Source organism: Mobula birostris, chromosome X (genome assembly GCF_030028105.1).
Source record: "Mobula birostris isolate sMobBir1 chromosome X, sMobBir1.hap1, whole genome shotgun sequence".
Classification (NCBI taxonomy): Eukaryota; Metazoa; Chordata; class Chondrichthyes; order Myliobatiformes; family Myliobatidae; genus Mobula; species Mobula birostris.
In genome coordinates, this window is record NC_092402.1 from 33365901 (window position 1) to 33377925 (window position 12025).

The 12025-nt window shown below is 38.6% G+C and overlaps 1 protein-coding gene across 3 annotated transcripts in view; it reads left to right on the forward strand.

Annotated features, from left to right (window-relative positions):
- Nucleotides 1-11670, forward strand: part of LOC140191933 (pyruvate dehydrogenase (acetyl-transferring) kinase isozyme 2, mitochondrial-like) — a 31445-nt gene extending 19775 nt beyond the window's left edge. Inside the window, exons 8-11 of one of the 3 annotated variants that reach the window (XM_072249820.1) lie at nucleotides 3100-3198; nucleotides 3445-3555; nucleotides 3690-3803; nucleotides 9724-11670. In XM_072249820.1, coding sequence (XP_072105921.1) covers nucleotides 3100-3198; nucleotides 3445-3555; nucleotides 3690-3803; nucleotides 9724-9867 — 468 coding nt within the window. In that variant the 3' untranslated portion in view covers nucleotides 9868-11670. Of the gene's footprint in view, nucleotides 1-3099; nucleotides 3199-3444; nucleotides 3596-3689; nucleotides 3804-9723 lie in introns of those variants that run through there. The other 2 variants (XM_072249821.1, XR_011883966.1) reach the window with 2 other exon arrangements.
- Nucleotides 11671-12025: the final 355 nt, after the last annotated feature.

Here is a 12025-nt window from a genome sequence, read left to right on the forward strand (position 1 = left end):
TCATGTAGAAATGAAATTTAACTCTCTAAAGAATGCCTTGGCAGAGTCAGCAAAGTCAGTGATTCCTAAAAGAGAAAAAAGCACAAAGAATAAATGGATGACAGATGAAATCAAAAATCTAATGGAAGAAAGCAAATCCTATAGCATATAAGTCCTTAGATAAAAAAAAGTTAAAAGCTTATGTCAAAAATCCAAAGAAGAATGGTTAAACCAGGAATGTGAGCAAATAGAAAGAATCCCTATTACTAATCCAAAAGGGTTACATCAACAAATCAAGAATATGATTGGTAAAAAGCTCCTCTGTTCTTCAGGTAGATGTTGGAAAGCAAAGGATGGTACCATTATCATGGAAAAAGATGAGATTATGAACAGATGGACTGAGTATATTCAGGAATTGTTTGAAGACGATCGAGGTGCAAAACCAGAAAATAAGAAAAACATTGAAGGTCCAAGTATTTTAAAATCTGAAGTTCGCAATGCAATAAATAAGATAAAGAAAGGAAAGGCAGCAGGTCCTGATGAATTAGTAATAGAACAGATTATCGCCCTTGAAGATTATGGAATTGAAAAACTTACTGATTTAATCAATGACATTTATGAAACTGGAATAATACCAGAAGAGATGAAAAAATCAGTATTTATCACTCATCTAAGAAACCTGCAGCAATAGAATGTGAATTACATGGGACCATAAGTTTAATGAGCCAAGATACTTCTAAGAATTTTGATGACAAGAGCTAAAGGTAAGATACAAGCTGAAATAGGTAAAGAACAATGTGGTTTTGTGAAAGACAAAGGTACAAGAAACGCAATATTGATGTTAAGGATACTATCAGAACGAGCTATTCAAGTGCAAAAAGATTTGTTTGTTTTATCGACTACACAAAAGCATTTGATAAAGTGAAGCACAATAAGTTATTTGAAATATTACAGAAAACTCTAGATCGAGATTCGAAAGACCTCTGCCTAATCAGAAATCTGTACTGGGAACAAACTGCCGCTGTAAGAATAGATGGAGAAGTGAGTCAGTTTACGAAAATCAAGAGAGACGTTAGACGAGGGTATGTTTTCTCCCCTAATTTATTTAACGTGTACAGTGAAACAATATCACAAAAAATAGGAGACATCTTGGGAATCAAAGTTGGTGGTGAAAACATTAATAATTTCAGATATGCAGATGACACTGTGTTAATTGCAAGTACGGAGGAAGAACTACAAAACTTAACTGATATAGTTGTTGAAGAAAGTGCAAAAATGGGTCTATCTATCAATTGCAAAAAGACAGAATGTATGGTGATATCCAAAAAGAAGGAGAATCCTATCTGTAGGCTGAGAATAAATGGGGAAGACTTAAAACAAGTACAGAACTTTTGCTACTTAGGAAGCTGGGTGACATCATTTTCATTTTTAAATCTCTTTTATTATTATTATTGAAGATCAACAAAAAATACATTAAAGTAGTCAAGTCAACATGTCAATATGTACAATGAGGAATTAAATTACCAAATAACTGATTAACAAAACTAAACAATATATCAATAATAAGAAGAAAAAATAAAGTGTTAAAACTATTTTGTTTTGGGGAAAAAAGAACCCCTACTAACTAAAGCAAACAAACAACCCTGCTAACAAAAAAAAAGAAAAAAAAAAATACCCATTGGGAGCACAACCCCGGAGCTATACGCCATGCAAGCTTCCATAAAAGACAAACATCAATCCGCCAACTCAAATCATTTAAACAAGAATCAGAAGGAAAACATCTTAACTCAAATCAGATGATAGTAGCGGGCAAAAGAACCCCACCTTTTCTCAAAGTCAAATCGAGGATCAAAAGTTCGACTTCTGATTTTCTCCAAACTAAGACATAGCATCACCTGAGAGGACCATTGTATCAAAGTGGGAGCAGAGGCATCTTTCCATTTCAATAAAATAACCCTTCTGGCCAATAATGTAACAAATGCAATTACATGTTGGTCTGATATAGAAATACCATGAATATATTGAGGGATTATACTGAACAAAACTCAATTTATTAGGTTGTAAATTAATTTTTAAAGCTTTAGAAATTGTAGAGAAAATAGATTTCCAAAACTGTTTTAATACAGAACACGACCAAAACAAGTACAGAACTTTTGCTACTTAGGAAGCTGGGTGACATCAGATGGCAGGTGTGACATGGACGTCAAAAGAAGAATAGAAGACACCTTTACGAGAATGAAGAGTATACTGACCAATACTAAACTAGGCATGACAACCTGCCTCAGAGTACTGAAATGTGATGTTATTCTAGTTATGTTATATGGCACAGAATGTTGGACAATATCTAGTAACATGAGGAAATGAATTGAAGCAGCAGAGATGTGGTTTTTGAGGAGGATGCAAAGAATATCATGGACGAAACGAATATCTAACGAGGATGTCATAAACAGAGCAAACACAAAAAGAGAAATAATGTATGAGATCATGAAAAGGCAACGTAACTTCATTGGACATGTGATTAGGAAAAAGGAGTTAGGATGCACGGTAATTATGGGAAAGATTGAAAGGAAGAAAGCAAGAGGAAGACAAAGACAAATGATGATGGAGACAGCAGCCAGAGAACTGGAAATGATACCAATGAATTCATCCACTTGACCCAAAACAGGAGTGTGTGGGCCATGGCAGTCAAAGCTCAAACTGGGCATGGCACCTGATGATGATGATTAATAAGTGGCAATTAAATACTGCACTCTATTATGATGCAACTTTCACTTGCAAGTCAACATAACTGGATTTGAGTTACAATTACATTGTTATTACTGCAGTGGTAGTTGAGTTGTTTATCAAATATTTTTTATACGAATATTAATCCTGCATGGACAATAGTGAATAATCCATTAGTTCTCTTAAGAACCAGTCTTTCTACCTGTGTAATATTGTTAATATGTATTTTACATTTAGTAAATTTATGAAATGGATTTAAAAAGATATTCTTAGTTCACCTGTGGTTCATTTTGTATTGGTCAATACGTTTTTAATATTAATTGATTGGCATTGCCTTGGTGACTGCTACACCTATTTAGCAAATAAATTCAGTAAATGTTTTTGTTTCTATTCAAGAATGCCATGAGAGCTACTGTGGAAAATTATGAATCCAGTCCTCATCTTCCACCTATTAAAGTAAGAGTTGCACTGGGTGGAGAAGATGTTACAATTAAGGTAAAAGTATTTAGTGTTTTTTTTAAACTTGATTTGTTTTATATGAGACGAAGTATTCAAATGTGTTATTTAACCTTCTACTTCTAAACCACATGCTAAGTGTTTCTTTTAAGAAAACAAAGCTGCACTCTTCCACTTCTGAAACTTTATTGTTTTCATGGATAAGGAATTTTGATCATATATTAGGGTTCTGCAAGATTAAACAGAACACCTAATTTTCTTTTTATCATTTTTTTTGTTATACAGATGAGTGATAAAGGTGGAGGCGTCCCCTTGAGCAAGATAGACCGGTTGTTCAGTTACATGTATAGCACAGCTCCGAAACCACACTTGGGAAGTTCTGGAGGTGCACCACTGGTATGCATCTAATTACACATTGCCTTACTTAGATAAGGAGGTAAACTACTGTACATACAGATTTATTTCACCACTGACTGAATCCTCTCACTTATAAGTATGGTCTCCTTAAGCAATATTTTTTATGTATTTAGGCTGGTTTTGGGTATGGGCTGCCTATTTCAAGACTTTATGCCAAGTACTTTCAAGGGGACCTTCAGCTCTATTCAATGGAGGGTTTTGGGACAGATGCAGTCATTTACCTAAAGGTAAGCATTGCTTTTCATGGAATAATTGAATAATTTCATCCACTACTTCTGAACAAAGTATAGCAAAACATTGTAAAATTGGGGTTGACAGTCAATTATTGTGGTTAAAACCAGATAGGGTCAGAAAATACTTTGATTAATATAACATATTTGTAAGGCTCTGGGTTCTCCAAAGTAATTTATTAGATGTATATCACTATCCCACAAAAAGTAATGGAATGCTCAAATTATCTATCATCTATTTTCATAATGTTGGTAATTACTATCATTGATTACTATCTAGCAATTATCTTTTTTTCCATTACATGTGGTTTTATGGGATGTCTTGCACCTAGGTAAGAGAGTAGTTTAGGTTCTGTAAGATAGAAGTTCCAGCAGTCCAGTAGTTCATAAATATTATACTGAGCTGTTAGTCTGGGTTATGTTTTTTGCCCCTCTGGAGTGGGGTTTCAGACTGCAGCCTCTGGCTTTTAATGCAAGTGCTATATCTAAATCAAAGTGGGACTGAATTGAAGGATGTATAATAAACTGCTATGTATTCAGCATTCAAATACTTCACATAAATACCATATAATTATATCTTAAATATGTAAAACTAAATTTTTTATCAATAGGGCTGTGATCATGATTTGAAACCTGCAAAATACTAATATGTTAATTGCATGTTTTTGACAGGAGGAAAAATAAGATGTATTTTCAGGGGACATGGGTCACTTCCAGAACTGTAGTAACACCTTCTGTAGTGATGAAAGAACAAACCTTTTTTTTGGGGGGGTGGGGAGCAAAACCAGCTTTTTGGAACTAAAAAGGATGGCACAAATATAAAATCAGAAAAATGGAGGCAACTATTTTAAAGTGTTGGAGAGAAGCAGCATGCCAAACAAGAAATTTCAGATGATAACAGCATAAAGAATGTTAAGAAGGTGAAAGGAAGAAGCAATCATCAAATCAAGAGTGAGGGGAGGGTGTGGGAGTGGTCACATGCAAACTGGGACATAATACTGATTCAAGTTGGGTCAAATGAGCATCGCCTAGAGGGCTGCACAGGAAAATGGTATACAAAGACAACCAAGTTAATTACAGAAATTGGGAAATCTTTGTGCAGTAGTTAAGGATGGTATTCAGTTTAAGAATACCATCATGGAAATCAGGATGCGACAGCCCGACGCATGTGCGCGGCCAGCCTCAGCAGAGACACCTACTGGAGCAAAAAGGCAGGGCAGCTCCATTTCGAGGGGTCACATTCTGCTTATCACCATCAGCATGTGCAGGATTGGGACAGATCTAACTGCCACCCATCAATAAGAGGTAATTACATCTTATTGTAATGACATACTTCGAGACACCCATAAAACCCTTTGCTGCAGTCAAAGGACATCGGTGACTATATCACGTCCATTTAGGAGAGTGCCAACCACATCTTCAAGAATAATCAGCGTCCTTTGGTGTTAGTGCTTCGTATCTTCTATCCAGCATTAGGGTAAAAAAAAATGGTCAGCCTAATTATGCCGTGTGGAAAGGGAAGGGGGACATTATGGTCAAGAGATGACGCCAAACGTTGTCGGGAAGTGGCAAGGAGAGGGAGAGAACAAGAATCGGATGAGGCCAGGGCCACACGACTCCAGGATCAAAGAGTCGGGACAAAAAAAGATGAGAGAAGAAGACACAGAGGAGGCGAGGCATGCACGTCTCCAGGATCAGAGACAAACAACAAACAGCAGAAGAGATGAAGGGACGGGGAATGAAAGGGCTGCATGTCTCCAGAATGACAACGAGAGGCACAAGGGTGGCGGAGCAACACTCACAACACACTGGTGGAAATCAGCAGGTCGGGCAGCATCTGTGGAAATGATCAGTCAACGTTTCGGGCTAGAACCCTTCGTCAGGACTGAAGAGGAAGGAGGCAGAGGCCCTATAAAGAAGGTGGGGGGAGGGTGGGAAGGAGAAGGCTGGTAAGTGCCAGGTGAAAAACCAGTAAGGGGAAAGATAAAGGGGTGGGGGAGGGGAAGCAGAGAGGGGATAGGCAGGAAAGATGAAGAAGGAATAGGGGAAAGCACAATGGGTAGTAGAAGGAGGTGGAACCATGAGGGAGGTGATAGGCAGCTGGGGGAGGGGGCAGAGTGAAACAGGGAGGGAGAGGGAATTACCAGAAGTTGGAGAATTCAATGTTCATGCCCAGGGGCTGGAGACTACCCAGACGGTATATGAGGTGTTGCTTCTCCAACCTGAGTTTAGCCTCATCCTGGCAGTAGAGGAGGCCATGTGTGGACATATCTGAATGGGAATGTGAAGCGGAGTTGAAGTGGGTGGCAACCGGGAGATCCTGTCTGTGGCTCGACGAAGCGGTCCCCCAGTCTGCATCAGGTTTCACCGATATAGAGGAGGCCGCACCAGATGCAATAGATGATCCCAACAGACTCACAAGTGAAGTGTTGCCTCACCTGGAAGGACTGTTTGGGGCCCTGAATGGTGGCAAGAGAGGAGGTGTAGGGACAGGTGTAGCACTTGTGCTTACAGGAATAAGTGCCGGGTGGGAGATCCGTGGGGAGGGACGTGTGGACCAGGGAGTTGCGGAGGGAACAAACCCTGCGGAAAGCGGAGAGGGATGGAGAGGGAAAGATGTGTTTAGTGGTGGGGTCCTGTTGAAGGTGGCGGAAGTTGCGGAGGATAATGTGCTGGATCTGGAGGCTAGTGAGGTGGTAGGTGAGGACAAGGGGAACTCTGTCCCTGTTGTGATGACGGGAAGATGGGGTGAGGGCCAAAGTGTGGGAAATGGAGGAGATGCGGGTGAGGGCATCATTGATGACGGCAGAAGGAAAACCATGATCCTTAAAGAAAGAGGACATTTGAGATGTCCTGGATGGCAGATAAGCCAGAAATGATACCATCTAAAGTGTCCTTCGTTAAACGACGAGGAGCTATATTTGCTTTGCTACGCGTCGTTCTTCTTTAATAAACTGAGGTTTACTACTTCAGTTTCCAAAGTAAAGCGATACTAATAGCATTCAGGAAAATTTAATGTTCATTCTGGTCGCATCAGACTGCACTACCCTTCTCTCAAAGGGTGCCCCAACGGGTCACCCCGTTGTCTCGTATCTGATAAATATGTGACACAATATTAAAATTTAAAAGTTAATGGAAACAGGTACACTTAAAATATAATTAAAATCAGATAGTTTTTTTTTACTGTATTTTCCTCCTCACAGTGAATTTTTTCCAATTCATTTGATAATGCCTGCATTTCCTTACCTGAGTTTTATCAATGAAAGTTCATGCTGTCCTGTTGGACTTCATGATCCATCCCGTGGCAGGAAGGATATGCCACTGCTTCTGCTTGGGAATTTCCCAGTGATGGACATGAACGGATCTCCCAGCGGTTAAGGTGTGGGAAACATTTCTCCTAGGTACTTCAATAGCATTTGTGACATCTCAGAGGAGGTTAGTTTGAAAAGTTAAAAAAATGACATTTATGATGTGTCTGGAGTTATCTGTTAACATTTTAGAATTTTGGGGATGAAAAACTGATTTTGGGTTCTGTGCTGTTCTTTTTGAATTACATTAACAATCTTTACACAAGACATTGAACAAACAGAACTTGCTAACAGAAAGAACATAACACACAGCAGAAATAAACCATTTGGCCCCTTCGGTCTGCTCTGCCATTCAATAGGATTAGGGCTCACCTTTTCCTCAGCAGCACCTTCCACACTAAATCTAAATATTGTGAATATCTAAAAATCTGCCCCTCTCTGTCTTGAATATGCTCAGCAACTGAGCTTCCATGGCCTCTTTCATTGTGAATTCCAAAGATTTATAATCCCCTGGGTGTAGAAATTTCAATGTCTTTGAATGTTTGACCACTTAACTAAAGACAATGATCCCTGCTAGTATAGATCACAGTGAAGAAAAACATGAACTCTGTGGATCTGAAATGCCCTGTAAGAATTTGTACTTTTCAATGAGATAATCTCTCATTCTTTTAAATTCAGAATATGAGCCCTGCTTGGTTGGTCTCTCTCCATTCAAAAGAACTACATCCCATGAATCAATTAGGTGAACACTACCTGCACACTTTCAGGAAAACTCTTTGGTAGATGGGCTCCATAAAAGAATAACGCTGTATATGTTGTCTTAACAGGGTACGGTAAAAGATGTTTTAATTATTGTAAAATTTATATGTAATAGTCCAATTTTTGCTGAACCTGTATATTAAAGTTTAGTGATTGTCCAAGGACATCCATGTCCCTCTGCACAGCAATGCCTTTCATTCCCATCACCATTTAAAAATGCTCTGCTTTTCCATTTTCCCAGCAAAGTGGATGACTCGGGTTGGAGGAACAACACCTTATATTCTGTCTGGGTAGCCTCCAACCTGATGGCATGAACATTGATTTCTCAAACTTCCGCTAATGCCCCACCTCCCTCTCGTACCCCATCCATTATTTATTTATATACACACGTTCTTTTTCTCCCTCTGTTCCCCTCACTATACACCTTGCCCATCCTCTGGGTTCACCCCCCCTTTGTCTTTCTCCCCGGACCTCCTGTCCCATGATCCTCTCATATCCCCTTTGCCAATCACCTGCCCAGCTCTTGGCTCCATCCCTCCCCATCCTGTCTTCTCCTATCATTTTGAAAGATGAAGGTTATGGTCACATTCTGTTAGATAAAGATTGTTAGTAATTTGGTGATAGTTTTGCATTGGCACATTTAGGGTCAGTAATGTATTTGCAGAGAAGAGAAATGAAGATCCTTCACACACTTTATAGTCTTTAAACTTCTGCACCAAATTTAGGTCCTTAGGGCTTCAATCTTAAGGTTCATTTTTATGGAAGCCTCCTTTCGTTTGTTCTTGGCCTTGTGTCATGCCATTTCTTGTGCCGGTTCACTTCCCATCCCATCGGGATTATAGTCCCTTGGGCGGAGTATATTTTGCAACCTCCCTCAACTCCATTCAGGGCCCCAAACAGTCCTTCCAGGTGAGGCAACATTTCACCTGCAAACCTGCTGGGTTACCTATTGTATCTGGTGCTCCCGATGTGGCCTCCTACATTGGTGAGACCCATCGTAAATTGAGGGACCACTCATCAAGCACCTCCACTCCATCTGCCAAAAATGGAACTTCCTGGTGGCCAAACAATTTAATTACAATTCTCATTCCCATTCCAAAATGTCAGACCATGGCCTTCTCTTATGCCACAATAAGGCCACCGTCAGGGTGGAGGAGAAACATTTTGTATTCTCCAACCTGATGGCATGAATATAGATTTCTCTTTCCAGTTTTAAAAAAACTTCCTCCCTCTCCCCTTCTTCTATTCCCACACTGGCTTCTTGCTTCTTCTCAGCTGCCTGTCTCCTCCCCTTTCTTCTATGGTCCACTCTCCTTGCTTATCGTATTCCTTCCCCTTCAGCACTTTACCTTTCCCACCAGACTGGCTTCGCCTATCAGCTTGCTAGCCTCCTTCACCACCTTTTTATTCTGGCATCTTCCCCTTCCTTTGTAGTCTTGAAGAAGGGTCCTTGGCCCAAAAGGTTAACTGTTTGTTCATTTCCATGGATGCTGCCTGACCAGCTGAGTTGCTCCAGTATTTGTGTGTTTTGCTTTGGATTTCCAGCATCTGCAGAATTTCTTGTGCTTATGATTAACCACTCCACAGTTTGGCACCCACTTAACTCATCTCATTTATTCTATCATCCAGCATTTACTACTTTAAAGCTCAAGAAAAATAGACAATGCTTATTAAGATCATGATTCTAGCCAAAGGGAAATCACCAAGGCAAGACATTATGATTTCTGTTTTGTTATCAAAATAGGGGTTATTAGACATTTATTAAGAAGGAAAATGCTTAATTTCTTAATTTCTTAATTTCAGACTTGTTTATTATATTTGCATGCCCACTCTCAGTATTTGTTTTTCAGGCTCTAACAAAAGATTCTGTAGAAAGGCTACCAGTTTATAACAAATCTGCCTGGCGTCATTACCAACATAATCACGAGGCTGACGATTGGTGTATACCTAGCAGTGATCCAAAGAACTTGGCTGTAGACAAGATCCACCACTGATGCACAAAGCCGCCACTTCAGTGATATGGAAAAGAATGAATGTAACTCTATAACCATTTGAAATAAAAGGCAGCCACAGAATATGATTCTTAGATGCAGCATGATTCTTTTAGTAGAATAGAGGGGATCATAGAAGTATGCTGTCTCCTAATTATCAACTTTGAGTTGATCCTGTACCTTTTTTGATAAAGTATCACTATCCAGTGTTGAGACACATCACACATGTAGGAAGAAGGGAAAAAGATGGCATTATAAATATAAATGCATTCCAAGATTAACAAGCCCAATTGCAAGCACTTCGGGTGTCATTAAAAGTAGATTGATAAATAAGGAATGTGGCCAGGTTAGCCAGATTGCAGGAGACTGGACTTTTTTCCTACCTATAAATACCACAGATGAATTTCAGATTGTTTTCCTATGAAGAAAGATCATATTTCTCTTGTCATGTTTTATGATACATATTTTCTGTATGCTATTAGTCTAAATGACATTTCACAATCCAGTAAAAATACATTAAAATGTTGAGGTATGTATGATTATATTATTAAAGTCAACATTTTTGTTAGATGTGTTGTACAGATTGATTCTGAAATCATATGATCTTCAAAAGTTCTTGGTTGACATAGGGATGAGTTAGAAATATATTTTGAAGTATAGGAACATGTATATAACATTCAGACCATCATACTATTGTTTCTGTTAACCATACTAATATATTCATTCTAATTTCTTTATTTCATGTCTTTTTTACTCTGCATATACTCATTATGAAGCAATGACACTTTGGCACATTATTTCCTGACTTCCAATTTCATTTGTTTGGTGGAGGGGTGGTGTTGGGGACTGGATCTACTTAGCTTTTCATTACATTTACAATATTGTAGTTCCATGCTGTGTATTCTCTAGCAAGAAAGAACTATCTTCCTTGTCAATTTCCTTTGTAATTTTTAGTGGCAGCAGCCGAATGGTCTTAGCTGCCTTTTCTGGAAGTACTACCCATATTTATTCTGTTTAAGTAACTGCCCCCACTTCTCCCCATCAATATGCTAAATATAACGGTTTTTCCTCAATATCTGTTAACCTTAACATGGGAAGGCCAAAAAGAACATTCAGAGCAATACTATATAATTAGTGACTGTCTGCTTTTATATTCTCAGTCTTTTTATGAAGAAGCTTCCTCTTCCCTACCTCACTTCTATCACTCCCTATTTCCATCTGCTAGGAAGGGATTTATGATTAGGGTTATGCATCTACTACAAAGATCACTTAACACAACTGCATTAAACATGGCAATATTCTATTTGTCTATTTACCTGCTGCCTGGAAATTGCTGTCTTTCTCAACATGGTATATATTCCAAACTTTCCTATTCAATATTCAGATTTATTTTAATATATTAGTAAAATGTTCCATGTTTATTTTTATTTGTGTATTAATTCTGAGTGCATCTGTGCATGTGCTTTACATAGAATGTGCCAAAGATTGCATTGGTGTGAAAAGTAAAATTGGTTTTTCAAATTTTGAAGCATTTATTAATGGGGTTTTGTTAATCTATCTGTTAATTTGGTTTGCTTGTTTCTTTCTTTAATTTTGTAATACATGAACACTAATGTGATTAGTTTTGGTTCTGAATTCACAGTACTTTTGTATGTCTGTGTACATTGACATTGCATATAGACTTGAAAGTAGAATCCTGTTCAACATGACAAAAATGTTTTAACTTTTGTTAAATCTTAAAAGTTGTTCAAATGTGGTTCACAATGCACTATCAAAATCATTTTTAAATAAAATGGATAACTTTAATTGTATTTCAGTTTGTATGTACCCTTTCACGAAGCTGGGTGGCAGTGTTAGCTGTGAGGAGGATGCTAAGAGGTGACTTGGATAGGTTGGGTGAGTGGGCAAATTCATGGCAGATGCAATTTAATGTGGATAAATGTGAAGTTATCCACTTTGGTGGCAAAAATAGGAAAACAGATTATTATCTGAATGGTGGCCGATTAGGAAAAGGGGAGGTGCAACGAGACCTGGGTGTCATTATACACCAGTCATTGAAAGTGGGCATGCAGGTACAGCAGGCGGTGAAAAAGGCGAATGGTATGCTGGCATTCATAGCGAGAGGATTTGAGTACAGGAGCAGGGAGGTACTACTGCAGTT